The 19,095-nt window shown below is 40.3% G+C and overlaps 1 protein-coding gene across 1 annotated transcript in view; it reads right to left on the minus strand.

Moving 5' to 3' along the window:
* Positions 1-3,233: 3,233 nt before the first annotated feature.
* AXDND1 (axonemal dynein light chain domain containing 1) overlaps positions 3,234-19,095 on the minus strand; it is a 59,246-nt gene continuing 43,384 nt past the window's right edge. The window contains exons 20-25 of the mRNA XM_063298474.1: positions 12,965-13,075; positions 10,431-10,586; positions 9,186-9,323; positions 8,619-8,710; positions 6,981-7,129; positions 3,234-3,991 (exon numbers count right to left, since the gene is read on the minus strand). Coding sequence (XP_063154544.1) covers positions 3,900-3,991; positions 6,981-7,129; positions 8,619-8,710; positions 9,186-9,323; positions 10,431-10,586; positions 12,965-13,075 — 738 coding nt within the window. The 3' untranslated portion in view covers positions 3,234-3,899. The remainder of the gene's footprint in view (positions 3,992-6,980; positions 7,130-8,618; positions 8,711-9,185; positions 9,324-10,430; positions 10,587-12,964; positions 13,076-19,095) is intronic.

Raw genomic sequence — 19,095 nt, forward strand, 5'->3', positions numbered from 1 at the left:
CACCACCACTGGGATCACTTTGGCCTTTACTTCCCACATCGTCTCTAATTCCTTCAGGCCCTGGTACTTCTCCAGCTTCTCATACTCCTTCCTGATGTTGCTGTCACTTGGCACCACTACATCTATCACCACCACTGTCTTCTGGTCCTTGTCCACTACCACGATGTCCAGTTGATTGGCCAGTACCTGACTGTCTGTCTGGATCTGGAAGTCCCACAGGATCTTAGCCCTGTCATTCTCCATGACCTTCTGTGGAACCTTCCATCTAGACTTGGGAGGGTCTAGCCCATACACTGTGCAGATGTTCCTGTACACAATTCCAGCTACTTGGTTGTGCTGTTCAGTGTATGCTGTTCCTGCCTGCATCTTACACCCTGCCACTATGTGTTGGACTGTCTCTGAGGCCTCTCTGCACAGTCTGCACCTCGGGTTCTGTCTATATATATATAATTCATGTATATTTTTAATGTAGAATTTAAAAATCTTAGTTGTATATTTGTAAAACATGTTACATTTACTTATCTTTTTTAAAATTTTATTACTACTACTAAGGGCTATTCTTTGCAATCACATAGACTTTCTCCAGGATTATCTGTCCTCAACCTGGCCTTTCAAGTCTCACAATGGTACAGCACAATGGTACAGCTGCTGAAACTGAGTGCATTCATTCATCTTGCTGCTGGTTGTCATCTTCTCTTTTTCCCACCTTTCCCATCATTACGGAATTCTCAAGGGCTGTGGGTCTTCGCATAATGTGTCCAAAGTATGATAACTTGAGGCAAAGTCATTTGTGCCTTGAGCAAGAACCCTGGATTGATCTGTTGTTTGATCCATTTGGTCCTTCCTCCTCCTTCAAAACAAACTTACTGGACACTCCTATGATGAAGGACAGCCATCTGCCATATCTCAACATGGGACAGCACCCAGAATACTGTCTTCAAGAATGATTTTACCATTTGGGCAAGATCATAACACGTACAGTTGTTATGTCAAATACTGTCGTTTCTGGTCATAAAGGTCTTTATAACTTAATAACAGCATATTGAACTGGGACCAAGAAAGCACTGAGATCCAGTAAAACTGGTGTAGAATTGGCAAAATGTGATAAAGTTTAGTTCCTGTTATGAAGTATGCTCATTTACATACATGCATATTACATACATGTAAACTGATGACACACATACCTACAGAATCCTGTGACAGAATGAATGTTTAAAGAAAATCTTATTAACTGTAAAGGCGACAAATGATCTGAAAAGCAGTCATTTGTTTATTGCAGAACTAAAGCAAAACACACTCAGAGGAATTAGTATCTTGCATAAAATAAGGAAAAGCATTACTGTATGTTACAAATGTTAGCATTTGTAAGGAGTCAACTAATAAACATGGAAAAAGAGAAAATTAGGGATGATCCAAAAAAGAATAGGGGACAACCCTTGAATGAAGGAATTCAGGGGAATAAGACTGGATTCACAGTGAAAACCTAAGTAAAACTCATACAGGAAAGAGGAAATTGGCTTATGGACCAACTATAGGTGCCGCTGTTTGAGGGAGGACAAATGGTGTAAACTGAGTTATGTACTTGCAGCCAACATTGGGGGAGTAGGAAGGGGGATACAAGTACAAAAGTTCAGTGTTTATATTCTGATGTCATTTCTGCATCATCAGTTAGTAAGAGATGAATCAGAAATAAATAGTACAAAACACACCTGTCCTTACCTCGCTACCTTGGGTGTGATGGAAGTTCATTTAACAAAAGGAATGGATGGAATGAAAGAGAAAAGATGGGTGGCTAACTGCACAGTGGAACAGCAAGGGCAAGGATGCCTCCTGACTGGCAAGAATCTTTCCTCAAAATTATGGTACTAATGAGGACCTTTTTCTCTCTTCATTGGGAAATTAAAACAAATTAAACAAAAAACAAACCAAGTCCACAGTTCAGGATGGTTCATCAAGGAAATCACTGGTAAGGTGTCAGGCTGAAAGAAGAAAAGGAGAAACCTGTTTTTCCTCCTCCTTTCTAGGCTCAGAGAAGGGGAAATAATGAGACCTTTAGCATAAGGATTTCTCAAGGCTTATCCTAGACAATAGCTTTACTGAGGCAATTGGATTTGGCAGCATCAGCAGGATGAGATACAGTCCAATACTGGATTGTCAGATTATTCCATTGTTTCATGATTTAGCCTTTTTTTCCTAATTCAGTGTCAGAAAGATAGAGAATATGTATCTGGAGAGAGAGACTGAGAGAGAGTGTGTGTGTAAAACTAATTTGTTATCCATATTTCCCTTCTGGCTTAAAAAGGAAAGTTAAAATCAGCATAGACTGTACTAGGTGATTATTCTCCAACCACGCTTCCAGAAAGGAAGTCTTGTATACAGTCTTGTATACCACCCTTATAGTGAATGGGCAGGCAAACTCCCAGCCCCACATTCAGTGTCGCAACCTGCCTGCTAGCCTCTCACCCCAGACAAGCTGCCAGCTCAGATATTTGAATATACATCTTCGGCATCTCAAGCAGAAATACATGTGTGTTGACACATATGAAACAAGCAGCTTCCCCAAGCCTCTCCCTTTCTGCTAGAAAGGAAAATGGATGTCTATAAACTGTTTTTCCCCATACTGAACTTCTAAACTTCTCCTGAAGAAGATATAATGGTAAGTTAAGAGCATTGAAAACCACTGAGAGATCTAGGAGAATCCCTGCCCCTATCTCTTTGTCAGCAATGGTCACGCTTTGATGCAAAATGAGATCTAAATTACAACTGAGGAGACTCTGGAAAATCCCTTTCATCCAAAGAGTGTATGGAATCTATCAGTCACCATGTGCTAGAGCAGTTTACTGAGGGAGGGATTATTGCTATTGGCATATAATTCAGTTTTTCAAACCCCAATGATGGATTTTTCCTTGTAAGGAAGGCTTTCCAGCCGCCTGACTCCACCTGAAGACCCCCTTCCTTTATTTTGCTAGAGTCAAACTGGGCTGAAAAAGAGTGACTGGCCGTGACTGGGGGCCAGTCTGGATCTTGTCATGATCGCCCTACCACTGATCAATGTGGGAGATGATTCACCTAATGTATGATTTGTAGCGTTTTTTGTGCCGAAAGGTTACTACACTAGTCCCGTGCGAAACGCCACCACCAATCAGTTTTTTTAAAAAAAAATTGAGTTAGGATACTTTTAAACCCATGAAGTAATATCACAGGGGTCTGATGAAAAATTGTTGTAGCTATTAGTTTTGATATCACTCAAAAACAAGATATATAAAACTTTCCTCTTTGGCAGAATGGGAATGACAGGAAAACCTTTGCTTAGTAAAGGCAGTCTTCTGGCTCACCCCACATTTTATGAATAGTAAGCAGTGTGCAGGAATCTTTAAAATGAATGCTATCTTTTTTCCCCCCTCTTTTCCTAAAAAGCCTCATTTCCCCTCATTTTTCAAGACAGTCTTCCTAAGGCAAGGCTGTGTGGGGTGCAGTGCTGGTACCCCTCGCTCTCAGTGCCTTGTACAAGAGGCTTTGGGAGAGGCCAAGGGATTATTCCAAATATGATACCACACCCTGCATGCTATATGATACTTCAAAACATCTACTATATAATACAAACAGAGCATAAAAAAAGTTGCACATGTTTCCCTGAAGGTGTTCTTAACCCACTCGGCAGTTTATGTAGGTGGGCATATAAAAACGTCAAAACAAGGCTACATTAGATGTTGACAGTTTTCTAAATAAATAATAAAAAATGAGAACCAATTTTAGAATCTTCATTTAACTCCTGTCCCTGTACCTTACTAATACAACTAGAACAATTGCATGTCATTTTGTATTTCAGGCATAAGCATTCGGTGGCCAAAATTAACAACAACCAGGAGCCAAAGGATTTCTTGCAGTCACGCTCTTCTTCAGCGCTTGGATTTGGTTGGTTTCTTAGGTCGGGAAGAGGATGATTTAGAATGAGCTGGGGCTTTATCAGAGGCTTTCTTACGAGACGTTTCTGCAACAGAAGATAATTGGAAGTGTTAAATAATCCTTGACAGGGATAAAAAAGATTGGATAGTCCATAATCGTCCCTCTCTGCAGAATTCTTCTTGAGCTGTAAAAGTCCACATCCATACTCCAAAATGCACACCCACATTCCCAGAAGGTAAAAAAGGTCAATAGGAAAAAGGAGGCACAGCCAGGGCACACCATTGTTGGGGAAGGGAAAGAGCCTTCGTGGTATTCCCCTCCTCCACTCAGGCAGATTGCTAAGGAATGCTGTTTCTCAACAGTTTTCTCTCCACAGCCAAATTGGGAGCAGGAAGTTGGTCAGGCTCTTGGGCTCTGTGGGCTGCAGGAAAAGAAGCCAAGAACTGCAATGCTTCTATTACTGTTGTTGTTGTTGTTGTTATTTCAGTAGGAGCTTAGACTGAGAAGCAGTGGCTTGCCCAAGTCTCTGGAATACATTTTATAGGAGAGAGGAGATGTAAAGCTGGGAATTCTAGCCCCCTTGCTAGAATATGCGTCCTACACACTTCAATAACTTGAGTGTGTCATAAGCCACCCTTCAAAAAAGTATGGAAGACCGGGACAAAAAAGTAAGAGCCAGCAGCCAGACAAAACTGAACTTGACTAAATTTAAATTACACTATATTTTAATATATTGAAATTAAACAATAATTAGTTTAATTACTCTCCATGTAGAATAATTGGGGGGGGCTGCTGTAGGACCACATCCAAGTCTTTGGAGGATCACATGAAACCACGGACTCAGGTCTTGCATGTTATGTCTTCCCAAATGATACATATAAAGTTAAAATATGTCTGTCCCCAGAATTTTCCCTGAACTTGGCTATGAGATTATCTCTTTGGTAGCTGCTTTAAACCACCTTTGCCTTTACATTCCCATAACATGATGGCTTTCAATTTTTCTGAAATACTCTTTCTCAACTAGTTAGATTAAGAAGATTGGATACTATTTGAAAGTAGCCTTATTTTACTGATCTTATTTCAAAATCCAAGGATTCTGCCCATGGGAGGTACTATAACCCTTCCTAGTAGCATCATGCAATTTTCAGGAATAATGCTGAGGTTTTTGTCCTTACTAGAAATGCAGTTGTAACTTCTGACAATACATTATATATGACTCAAAGGTAACTTTCTGCCTTTCCCAACAAATAAGTCACTGTAAGAGCCAGTGGGTATGAGCCCTTTATTGATAGTGTCCTATACCTAAACATTTAGTTTGCCTTCATGAAGAAGGCAGTGTATGACTTGCCTAAAGCTTTTTATGGGGTGCACACCCAGTACATCTTTATTCCTTTCTCCATATATTAGGTAACAATTACAAATAATATCTGACAGTAGCTTACAACCTGATGGCTGAAAGCGAAGAGGAACTGAGGAGCCTTATGATGAAGGTGAAAGAAGAAAGTGCAAAAGCTGGCTTGCAGCTAAACCTCAAAAAAAACAAGATTATGGCAACCAGCTTGATTGATAACTGGCAAATAGAGGGAGAAAACATAGAGGCAGTGAAAGACTTTGTATTTCTGGGTGCAAAGATTACTGCAGATGCTGACTGCAGTCAGGAAATCAGAAGACGCTTAATCCTTGGGAGAAGAGCAATGACAAATCTCGATAAAATAGTTAAGAGCAGAGACATCACACTGACAACAAAGGTCCGCATAGTTAAAGCAATGGTGTTCCCCGTAGTAACCTATGGCTGCAAGAACTGGACCATAAGGAAGGCTGAGAGAAGGAAGATCGATGCTTTGGAACTGTGGTGTTGGAGGAAAATTCTGAGAGTGCCTTGGACTGCAAGAAGATCAAACCAGTCCATCTTCCAGGAAACTAAGCCAGACTGCTCACTTGAGGGACTGATATTAAAGGCAAAACTGAAATACTTTGGCCACATAATGAGAAGACAGGACAGCCTGGAGAAGATGTTGATGCTAGGGAGAGTGGAAGGCAAGAGGAAGAGGGGCCGACCAAGGGCAAGATGGATGGATGATATTCTAGAGGTGACAGACTCATCCCTGGGGGAGCTGGGGGTGTTGATGACCGACAGGAAGCTCTGGCGTGGGCTGGTCCATGAAGTCACGAAGAGTCGGAAGCGACTGAACGAATAAACAACAACAAGCTTACAACCAAATGAAACAGGGTGAAGGTATTATTCTAAATTGGAGCATATGATTTGGGAGGGAGAGGTCAAAAGCATCTCATGGAATGAACATACCTCTTCAGTTTTTGCTGAATAACATGGTTATTATTGGTGTTGGTATAAAATATGAATGGTGAAGAGAAAACACCAGCCTCCTGAGGAGTAAGCCTCATCCCCAGAATATAAGTACTTCTAGACTCACTGCCTGAAAGCTTAAAGCTGTGAGGGGGGAAGGAAAAGAGAGCACAAGCCAAGGACAAAGAAAAAGCAGATGATGGAAGAAATGAAGCTGCTGGTCTTCTTTATTCAGGCCGCTAATATTGCTCCAACCCTTCAAAGAGGCCTTATTTGATGGAAAACATACAGACGCTGGATTCACTTATCACTCTAATCCATAATGTGGCTTTTTCATTTTAGCTTTCCCATAATGTTGTGTGGATCAGTCATTCTTACTGTAAGCCATGATACAGAGTTTCACACCTTGTGTGATTCTACTTACTATTATTTAACAAAGCATGGTTGAAACAAACTATGTAATATATCCAAAAACTTAGAGTCGAACAAAAAAATTGATGGATATTCTGGTATTGGCTTTTAGAACTATTCCATGCAACCTATCTCATGTCAATCCCAGTTCTATAATATCTACGTTATGAAATGTTATGTTATCACGCTAACACATTATGGCCTTCTTCAAGCCGGCGCCCTCCAGATGTATTTGACCACAAACCTCAGAATTCCTACCCAGGTTGTCTGAAGGTATAAAATAGTTATGTATAAAATGGCCCTTCAGTCTGAATTTCTTTTAGAAATTTAAAATTCATCTTTGAAGTTTTAACTGTACCTTGTTCAGATTGTTCTTCCTTTTTAGCAAAATCTTTAAACTCTGGTTCCCCATCCTCCAGATCCTGGAGTTTTTTCAGAGCTTCCTCCAACTCCTCATGAAGGGCTTCTGATTTTTCCTCAGCTTGCTGGGCTCGCTTCTCAGCCTCTCTAAAAGAATAGAAGCCAGAGAAGCATGGAGTTAAAATACCAAGTATAAAGACCAACCAGGCAAAACTAATGGGTACCCAGTTAGAATTAGAGGCATCAAGGGCCAGCCCAAGCCTTTCTTGGCCTGAGGAATGGCCAAACAAGGCATGCACATATCCTTAAGCATGGAGTTGCCATGTGGATGTGAATAATGGAAGTCTGCTTCTCACAAAGATGAATGCATGGGATAAAGTGGCATAACCTCCCTCCTTACTTTATTTTGTGGTCCTGTGCAACTTTAGAAGTTTTCTCCCTCTCCAGCTCATTTCAAGTAGCAAAGTGGTCTGAGGAAAAATGGCTTAAAGCGATGGACTGAGTAGAGTTTTCCTGCCTTCCCCTGCATAGCTCCACTTTATATGTGACCAAGGCAAAGATGATTCATAAAAACCCTAAGAAATTTTTGCATGTAAATCTCATTGAAACAAACCCTCATTTCAATGAGTTGTGCAGCAGAATACTCAGAGAAACTGTGAGGATTTTCAGATGTCCTTTTTAGTCAGCCAGGGTCAGGCCCAATCCATTGCAGCCTGCATACTGGAGAAGTCATTTTGATTTATGAACCTTCTTCCTATAATTTTGCTTAGTAAAGAAAAAAATATATATTGGAAATGCACAGTGTTTACAGTTTACTATTAGATCAGGAACCTCTATTTCCTCTGTAGCTTACTGGGGTGATTGTGTTCTTTGGGGGGGACCCCACAGTGTCCCCACCTCCCAGCTTCAAAGTTAGTTTAACCATTCCTTTTGCATGTGAACCTAGTGCAGATGCAATATCTGCAATCAATTTTCTGTGTCCCACTAGAGAATTAGCATCTAGCTTATAGCTATTCCACTGTTCTGGTGTTTCTACATACATCGTTTAGAATTGATCTTTCCTTACCCTCCTCCCATGAGTTTTTTGTCACCACAATGACAGACATTTGGAAAGACTTCAGAATGACATTTTCTGAAACTCTTCCTCAACTCCTAGGATTTCAAGTTAGTACATATGGAGGTTACCACATTGGAAAATATGTTGGAAAATCTCCACTATGTTGGAGAGCCAGTGTGGTGTAGTGGTTAAAGCATGAGGCTAGAAACTGGGAGACCGTGGTTTCTAGTCCTGCCTTAGGCACAAAGCCAGTTGGGTGACCTTTGGCCAGTCACACTCTCTCAGCCCTAGGAAGCAGGCAATGGTAAACCACTTCCTAAAAACTGCTGGGACTTGTCCAGGCAGTCGCCAGGAGTCAAGACTGACTTGAAGGCATGCCCCCCCTTCCCCATGTTGGAAAAGACTTCAGATTCTTACCATCCCAAATCTATGTAAGAATTAATATTTTAAAAATTCCCAACTATCAAGTTAATGGATCTCAGAGCTGGATATTATATCAACGCAACCAGCCATTGGCCACCCAACAGGTTTAAGTCTAGACAAGCATATATCTCCACTGATCACCCTTTTTGTACTCACATGAGCCGTTCCTCCAGAATTTCTAGTGAAGCTAACATCTGAAATTCCTTTTTAGAGTATTCAGTGGTCCACTGGCTGGCATACAACTCTCTCTAGAATTAAAAGAGCAAGTACCTTATGAAAAGAGACTAAAGCAAAAGTAAGTGACCTATTGCTTTGGCAAAAAGAGTAAATGGAGAGAAAGGACTACTGAAATAAAAGAGCAAGGCTAAGCCATCCAGCTCCTATTTTCTGTACTCCTCCCATCAATAAATTTGGTTGCCTGAGGCAGAAAAGTTCTAAAGAAACAGCTCTCATTAATGCTCTGTGTGTGTGTTGGGTGTGTATTGTTTCTCCTGTAGAAACCCAATTAAAAATAATCAGAAGCTGCGCAAGAGCACCACTATGATTTCACACAGTTTCCATTAATTTCAGTGGGGCTCGTGCAGGAAATCTTCCAATGAGTTAGTGCCCCACACATCAGATCTGGCTGTTTATTTCACATTTTAACATCCTTAAAGGAACTGAACTAGCCCACCTTAACTAGAAATATGGCCACTAATGTAGTGGAGTTTCATAGATACATACCCCCGAGACTGTGACTTTTTCAGCTGTCAAGGTTTTGCAATGCACATTAGCATCATCGGCAATGTATCTCATTTGATAATCGATCTCGGCACTTTCAGCTGGCATTTCACTGCTAGAACCAGGCACAGGTGGCTTTTCCTGCCCAGAAAAGAGAAGAAGCAGGCAGTGTAATATTTTCCCTTTGTTGGAAAGCCAAACTCTTCACAGAAAGTCTGATACTGTATACAAAGAACGTGATGGTTAACATGAAGCCGTTTTCATATTGTACGTAAGACTTGTATACAAGTCTGTTTACAGGCAACTTTTAGGAGAATCACAAGTACTGGAATTTAGAATTAGGCTCCTAAAGGACTAGCCAAAGATCTGGGATTTTTGGTTCTAAGAATATGTTTTCAGGCTTATTCAGGTTACCAATTTACCTCTGAAAACCATTCAGCCACACATGGAAAGAGAACTCCTTGCTAGGCTATTCTTCCCACTCTGAACAAGTTATATGCCATTTAAAATCACATCAAGATGACAATGCAGAACAGGGATGAGATTTTTTTCCTAAAGCAGGAACTCTGCACATATCCTTGATGAAAGGACTAGGATCCATAGGTATTTAAAACACCTCCTTCCCCCTCTTGGGCTTTCCAAAAACTTTTGCAAGTTTTCTGTAAGAAATGACAAGCAAGAGTTTTGGGTAGCCAATACTGTATGTCCACATTAACAGTAAGATTAGCCACAGAAAAATCACTGAGCTACGCAAAGTATTAAATGGTGATAATAATGGCAATATAACTCTGTCTTTGGATCTGACTGCATTCAAAGGAAACTAATCATACGGGAAGTGCATATGTGAGAAGTCATCAGACTGACACACAGTCAGCCATATCTGTATGTCAGAGACAGCCATATGGGAGGAGTTCCAGAACGGCTGCTACTGTCAACCAGCTTTACATTTCTCAGTGGAACTTGAGCTTCCCCTGGCTTCTCTGTGCGATGAGTTCTTTCATATACATCACATTCAAAACTTTGCTTCTGTCAGGAAAGGCAGCAGCACATTTCTTCTAGTTTCAAAATCAGACAGTTTTATTTTTAGATATCAAATTTTATACCAGATACTGCTTTAGGGCAGTAAACATAAAGTATGTGGTAGACTTTGTTTACTTACTTATTTAACATATTCCCAACCTGGCTAATAACCGGAACCTTGCTTAAAAAGAAAGAAATCAGGGCTAACTTTCCAGAGGAAATATTCACCTGTGTTTCCAACACGGGCTTCTTTTCCAGGCTTGGCTCAGAAACAGCTTCTTCCATTTTCTTGACTTCGTCAAGAGTTTTTTCTGCTTCAGTGAAAGAGGTGCTTTCCAGGGTATGCTCTGGGTGAGGTGGAAGCTTTCGTTTTGGTTGAAGCACCTTGGGGTAGCATAGAAAAGTCCATTCTGAGATTTTGTCCTCATTGCTACTTTCCTAGATTTAGGGCTCTCTGATTCTTGAAGGACATCCTTTTATTAACCTAAAACTTTTCAGAAAAAATGGACCCGGCCCTTTCCTCTTACGGAGTTATCGGATGTCCTCAGGTAGCTTTACTACATGCATGCATGCATATCTGTATTTTTTCTGCTATTCCCTTTTAAGATAAGCAGTGCATCTGAAGTGCAAAAAAGGAGTGAGAAATAGTGAGAAAAAGAAATAAAAACAAGCATGGGATAAGAGGGAGTTACGGTAATATAGTTAAATCTACCTTACACCAATACCATTCACTAGACTTCTCTATAACTTTCTAGCCTTGCAAATCATTGGATTCCAGCTGGATTATAGTATTGAGATGGCATTGATTGGGAGAATTGTACTTTCAGACTTGCAAGATTCTGCTAATGTAGCTTTACAATAAAGAAGAATTAGTTCATCTGGTCGTGTTTCCTGTCTGGTCTACCTGGTAAGGCTGACATCAATCTTGCAAGTCTGAAAGTACAATTCTCCTGCTGTCACCTTTACAGCCTGCAAACTTAGGGAAGGGTCCCTCCTGAGCCTCTTGCTCTGCCCAATATGCAGCTGAAGGCTATGCTTTCTCTTATCTGACCATTTCCTAGGCAGCATCTCTTCACCCCATTTCCCAAGGTCTTTCCCACATACCATTACATTATACCATGTATTGTTCATTACAACCTTATGCTATTTTATGCAAGGTAAGATAGCTTGTAAGCCAACATACTGCTACCCATATTTCACCACTAGGAGCTAAATGCAATGCACTGACACATTCAGGACGTGTAGTTTTAACGGGATGATTTAATTTTAAATGATTAATTTACTGTAAATACTAGTGTAGAAATCTAATGAACAAATGGTAAAATAAATTTATATCAGTCAGTTGGTTTTTGGTAGTGTTTTATTTAAAATGTAACTGTTCGTATATTAAGTACTAATTTTTGGGCCCCAGTTTATATAAGAAGAACATAGGGTGTATATGTTGTAGGGTAAACTTGAACAAACCAGACAGCCTGTCTCAGACAGCTTTTGAATAGGCAAAGTATAATCACTGCTAAAGTCAGTAATAAAAAAGAGAGTTCCTGAATGGGTAAATAATTTCAATTAAGCCTTCCGTATTTGGTGTAGTTGTTAAAGCACCAGGCTAGAAACCAGGAGTTCTAGTCCTGCCTGAGGCACAACACCAGCTGGGTGAGCTTGGGCCAGTCCCTCTCTCTCAGCCCTAGGAAGGAGGAAATGGCAAACCACTTCTGAAAAATCTTGCCAAGAAAACTGCTGGGACTTGTCCAGGCAGTCACCAGGAGTAAAAAACTGACTCAAAGGCACAAAAACAAACAAACAAAAACCATAGGCTACTAAAATACAGAGGTTTAATGCAATGCTAAAAATGTGGCCTTTAATTTAGTCAAGACTTCTGCTAGCAGGAAGAGGCAGAGATGTGTTTTGCTATTCTCTACATCATCACCTCTGCAGCTCTGGAGAATCTCCCCAATGTTCTGGAATAGATTTTGGGGAAATACAAGGGGGAGAGTAAAATGATAAAAATAGCTTCTGTTAAGGGAATCTAAAAAGCCCTTTTGTAATCTTAAAAACTAATTTGCAACATTGTATCACACTTTAGTATGACCAAGAAATAAAATGTAGAATGGTACTATGGAGATAAAAACACCTTGATCCTCATTAGCTAGGATCATTTGTCCTCAATGCAATTTTCGTGTTTTGGGCTATTTACATCAGATACCACAGTTCAAATTACTTTTGAGATGCACACCTTCTGTGTCTGATTTCTAGGAATCTTTAAAAAAATGAAGTAAATTAATATTTTCCTTCAAAAACCAAAATAAAAAACCTCTTAGTTATTATAATGTAATAGTGCAAGAGAGAGCATCCCATACAGCCAGCCAATTAGAATAGCAACAGAACACAAGTGAACTATTCTCTGCCAACCAGTTGATCAGCCTCATTAAGTGGGGAACAGACCACAGATTTTCTGTTGAATGGTAGCATGATTGTTAGAAAAGGTAGCTGATTTTTAGAAAAGAGAACAACATCCCACAACAGTAATGCTACTCAACTATGCTGAGTGTGTGTACTCCAGGGAGAAAAGTATGTGGAGGTATAGAACATAGATAAGGCATGTTGTAAGATGGGTGGGTGTGTTGATGGCCCCCAATTTGGAAAGCATTGTGACCCTGTGGCCAAAAACATGGCCACCACATCTTAATGCAAGATAACACCATAGCCATTAAAAAAATAGAATGCAAATTTAACACCTTTTTTCTCTCATTTGCATCTTTCACTACCTCTAATCCAAAGTAATGTTTAAGCTCCTCTTGGCTGATTAAACTGGTGGAAGACATCTTCATTCCAGACAAAAGAAGGTTGCATGTCTCAATCCAATCCAGGCACTCTGTCTGAAAAAAAGAAAAGAAAATCATCTGGTGCTTTTCCAGACAGTTCAAACAGAATTTTTTAAAGTGAACCATGCTTTAGAGCAAGGGTTGGCAGCCTTTGATCCAAAAGCCATTGGTGCCCTCTAATCCCTTTTTTGCAGTACCCGGGATCCCCCCAAGATTGTATCACTGAAGTTAGGCAGTGAATTGTTGAACTAATTGGTGAAAAAAAAAGGCAGAAAATATGTGCAATAGTCTTCTGATAGGCTTAACAGATCTACAAATTTAGCAGACAGGTTCTCCGAGCTTTCAGAGGGCTTTTCAGGAGTTTCACTCTGCATCCAGCAAGGCTTCCTCAATGCAACAGTTCAGAAATGGAGGTTGCCTTATAGTCTTTGTAATCTGTGTAAGATTTGAACTCAGAGGGGTTGGTTGGTGATTGGAGGGTTCCTGAAAGGTTGTCAATTACTGGGTTGCTGGAAATGGTGTTGTCCATTTTGATTTGTCCACCTTATCTGCTTATTGTCTAAGGTTTGGATGAAGCACCTGACTGGGTGGTAGATTGTATCCAATTCCACTGAACTGTTGATGACCCACTAATTTGAGTGTCAGGCTTCTAGAAATTTTAAGGCTCTCCTGCTATTTGCCCCCCCCCCCCGTGCGGGGGAGATGGGCAGTCATAAAAATATGATAAATAAATAAATAAATTTGCATGATCTATTACAGTATTTCTGTATTCTCTCTGGCAAATGTGTGATTTATACTGAGGGTATGGGTGGCTGTTAAATATTGATAAAGCTGCTTCTTTATTGCAGTTAAGAGTTTTTTAATACTTTGATGTAGTCAAAGTCCTGTTTGCCCTACCTAGTGCTTGTTGCAATCCTGGCAGTTAATTTTGTATACATTAGTTCTGTCTTGTAAGGTGTACAGTCTTTTGGTTAGTACAGAATCCTTTGTAGTGTTTCTGTAGGTTTGTGGGCCACTGTGATGCCTAGTAGTTGGAGTGGTCTGCTGGTATGTTTTTATGTGTTTTTATGCATGGAAATATTATTGTAGTGGTTCTTGGGGTGTCTTTCTGTTCTTTTTTGTTTGTTTCCTAGAGCATTTTTTGATTAAATTGGGGGGATAATTGTTCTTCTTGAATATATTTTGGAGGTCGTTAAGTTCAGCTTTTCTGAGCGTTGATGGGTTGAAGTGTGTTCTTGCTACATTGATGACGTTCTTATGCAGTTGATCTTATGTGCTGAAAGATAATTGCTGTGGACATTTAAGACCTGCTTAGTGTGTGTTGGCTTTCTGTAAATCTGGGTTTGTAGCCTGCTATCGTTCTGTTTGGTAATAAGAATGTCAAGGAATGGAAGTCTGATTTCTTTCTCAGGCTCTATAGTGAACTTGATCCCTGGGCATATGGAATTAAGTATCTGAAGTGGATTTCGATTTGATTTCCTTTTAAGATGACAAACATCATCAACACATCTGATTCAAATGTTCAGTTTGATTTTGGAAAGGACAAGTTGTTGTATGACTGTTTTTGCTATGCAACCTGAGATGAGGGACCCCATAAGTGCTCCTGTGATCTGTTTGTATATGCAGTTGTTAAATTGGAAGTGGTGAGACTGAGGTTTAATAATTTCATGCAGCTGTGAATTGAGATTGTAATGACTTGTTTTCATGTTTTGGGGTTAGTTTCTTTCACAAGTTCAGGTTTTATGGATGTGAACAGCACAGTAACATGAAGTGATAACATGATTTCATCTTTCTCTATGTTAATGTTTTTGATCTTGTTCAAGATCTGGATGGGTGATGTGATGGATTATTTTGCTCCTTGTACTGTATGATGCAGTATCCCATGGAGTTCTTTGGGCTAAAAATCCCCGCTAAAAGCTAAAGAAGGCGAGGTAGGAAACAGATTGAAAATCACAGCCTGAAAATCACAGCTCTGCTGTCATGTCCCCCGTTGCGATGTATACATACATCACAACGGGGAACATGCCTTCATGTTCATGAAGGGGAGGAAGGAGGAAGGAATCAGTAATAATCTCACAAACACTGAAAGACAAAAACAAATAAAGGACAAAGGAGCATACTTTTGCCCTGACCCGGGAAGCCATCACCCTATCTCCCTGACATCTCTGCATTACCACGGGGGACACACCTGCTCCGGACACAGGAAGAGGACAGAGGCAATCAGCGCTAATCCCCCCCGATCGCCCATCGAGACTCCGGAATCGCACCCTGATCGCCCATCAAGACTCCGGATCAGGACTTTGGGACAATAGGGGGTGGGGAAGGATCAGGTCTGCACCGCGGGTATTTACCGGATACCTCGCACGCCATGTGCTCATTCCTGTCTTTTTTCGTGTATGCATTCTATTCCCAATAAACCAGAAATCCTTAGCCCTAACTAGTGAGTCTGTGTTTCTTTAGGAATAAGGCAACCATCACATCTGCTCTCTCGGAAGATGTCATCACATCACTGTACCAACCACTGCAATCCCTGGCAGCATAAAGGTCGCCTGCTTTTACTGTTGACGAACAGTTCCCACATTACTGAAGTTGTGCAATGCTTTATTCTGAGTGATATCATATGTAGGCACACAAAGGCAAAAAGGTAATTCAACAACACCTTCCTAACAGTTCTGCTTCTCAGCACTATAGTAACGCCAGGGATTGGTTCTGAGATATTTAGGAAATCCACCATCAGTCTCTGCCAACCCCTCATTGCTAATGTATCTCAAATTTTCTCATTTATATTCAACAACAGTTGGACTTTGAAGAAGCAAGATAGAAAAAGTGATGATGCTTTTGAACTTTAGTGTTGGAGAAGACTCCTGAGAATACTGTACCATGGATAGCCAAGAAAACGAACAAATGGATCACAGAACAAATTAATCCAGAGTTCTCACTTGAGGCACACATGACCAGGCTCAAGCTATCATATTTTGGACACATTTACAAAGACCCAACTCCCTTGAGAGGTCCATAATGTTGGGAAAAGTGGAAGGAAAGAGAAGAAGATAACCAGCAATAAGGTGGATGGATTCGATTACAACAGTGATGAGTGCACCATTGGGCAGTTGGGTATCTGGAGAAGGTCTGTCTATGTATCTGCTTAGAGTCAACCCCATCTTGACAGCACATAATGATTAATCAATATGTAAAATATGCTAGAAAGTAATAGTAGCTTCAGAGAACCCTTTTATTTATTTCAGATAATCTGAGAGGTGGTGTCATTATCTACTGGCTAAAGAAAGCATTCTTCCAGAGTACTTTTGTCATAAGTCGAGAATTCTTTGAAAATTTATCCCCCACATAGCAACATGAGAGTCTTGCCTTGCCATCATTCTTAACATTGCCACAAATGTTCTATCTTTCTTTTTTTCAATGGAACTAACCTCAGAATTAGCACTAAATACTATGATCTTTCTCTATCTTACCATGGTTTGTATTATTGCTGAGGAATATATTTGCAGAAAATATATTTATTTCTCTTGATTCCTAACAAATATCACCTTAACAATATCATCAACAAATCTCAGCTGAACCTCAATCAGCAGCCAGAAAAGTGTTGAAATGACACATGTTGAAGTAGACATCACTTAGTCACAAGCTGATTCAGTTTTAAAACTATAAGCTATATTTGCACACAAACAATGGTAAGCAAACCTTACACAAAAGAAATATTATAAAATATATTATGAGCTCATTATCATGTCCCCACAATGCAGCCACCATCTTGTCACCAACCCCCGCTGAGGCAGACCAAGGCCAGCTTTAGTAGGTCTACTGTGAAAGTTGCGTTTTTCCTATTACTGCAAAATATGACTTCCTGCGTGTCATTCTAGGATGCTTGAGGGAGAAGCCTTCAGAGATCAGTGATCAGCTGGGCTCCAACTGGCCCAGCAGGTCTGCTGTGAGAATATCGCTCCTATCCTATTGACCATGATTTCTTTTTATACATGTTTTTCTTTTTATCTGTAAGTTTCCCGAGTTGTCAAGGCATTGGGCAGTGTTGAAACTGGATAAATAAAGAAATCTAGCTGCTCAGTTCTGCACCTCTATGGTCATTTGTGCTGTAGCTGCAAGAGACACTGGACACCTCACTTGTGTGACCTATTTCATGTGTCTGTATGCATGTGGTATATTTAGAGATGAGAATAGTGATTTCATGTAAGATTGAATGTGCTTCATGCACAAGTGTTTGTTTCATCACAGCATTTCTCCTCTTCTGGACACAGTGGTTTTTAAAATGTTCTGCCTTAAAAAAAAATAATAATAATCACATGATTTGCAGCATTTGCAAACCTGAGCTTTTCCCAGCAGCAGAGAGTCCCAGTTTGGGGTTGGCCAGTGGGGAAGGATTCTCTATACATGAAGCTGCCTCCTTTTATCAATCACTGCCTTGAAACTACCCCTCATTATTGTGTGAGGGCAGCAACACTATTCATCATTGGGGTGCAGTAAAAGTTGGACTGTAGGGGCAGCACTTTGCACCAATTTACTTTCCTCCCATCTCAAGGACAGGAGGAAAATACACTACCATTGCTCTGTGGGTAAACTCTTATATGTCTATGAACATGCAGACAAAACAATCATTTCATTTATAAGTTGTCAGTCACAAACTTTGAAGGACAGGCCAGCTATTACAACAGAACAGAACGGGTAAGTTAATTCACAATTGCCACTCAGAAACGTATGTTACAGATATGTACCCATTTCTTCTTCATTGCCTGTGTGAAAAGTAGTCAGGTAGCTGAGTGGAGCAGTATATCTTTCCACCTGTGTTATCAAGGATAACACAGTTCTATTACTGTAAACTGAATTTCCTGCTAAGATCTCAAATCAAGTTAGTAATTAGTAATGAACATGGACAGCTGTGACCATGTTGCGGCCTAAGAGATGTCTGGCAAACAGATACTCTGAAGGAAGACACCATTGTTCTTGCTGAACCTTTAAGCAAGGATGGGGGTATATTATCAAGCAGCGCATAGAAAAGTTTTGTCATAGCATACATCCAGTCCAAGAAATATTATGCCAAGGCTAAGAGGTCCTAGCAAGGGTCCTGGTGACTGAAAATGAACTGAAATGATATGGCACAGCTCAAATAAAAAGAGTCTGGCCAATGGCACACATCTAAAACATGGTAGGATTCAACAGAAATGGGAAAACATCCAAGGGACTATCATTTGGGATGAATAGGATTAGCATTGCTCTGTGGATGAGCCCTTATATCACTGGAGGCATCCAAATGAGCACTAATAAACAATCTACAATGATGGCAATGTTGATAAGTGTCCTTGTAGCTGGCCAGGTATACTATAGGTTACACACTACATGGTGCTGCAAAATAGTGACAAACAACTGTTGTCTAAATAGAGACAAACTGTTATTCCACAATAATACAAAGGCACTACAATAAGAATCATAGCCTTCATGCCCAAAGGGGCAGTTGCTTACCCAAATGGGAGTGTATAGAAATAATAAGATTGTGCCCTGATCCTGAACCCAACAGATGATGAGATGGGAATATGGAAATAGGAATGTAAGCATTCTTAAGGCTTCTAGATATGAAATAATGATTTCTTCTAAAATGGGGAAGGACTAATATAAGAAAAACCATATAGAACTCCAGGACTAAAAAAAATCATGAAGATCAAGGACAGGGAGGATCGTGCTATCCTTCATCGGTACCATAAAGCAGAGCAAAACCATGACTTCTGCTGAGCAGGTGAAACTGTTTCTATAGCCCTTTTAGAAAGTAGAGCACTCACCTCATCTTAAAGCATTAGTGATAATGAGGTGGGTGGGAGGAGTCCTTTCAGGCACTGGGTGTGGACCGGGAAGCAGTAACTATGAGCAACAATCACCCATGAACCAATTGTGAAAAGCTGTCAAGCAAACAAGAGTGAAACCACAAAACATGGGGTTGGAAGCAGCTGGTGTCAAGGACTATCACCAAGATAAACAACTAAGTAACCTTGTTCGTGAGTGGTGTTGCTAGAAAAAGTGTTCAGGAAAAAAATCTTCTAAATAGTGACATG

Source organism: Candoia aspera, chromosome 3 (assembly GCF_035149785.1).
Source record: "Candoia aspera isolate rCanAsp1 chromosome 3, rCanAsp1.hap2, whole genome shotgun sequence".
NCBI lineage: Eukaryota > Metazoa > Chordata > Lepidosauria > Squamata > Boidae > Candoia > Candoia aspera.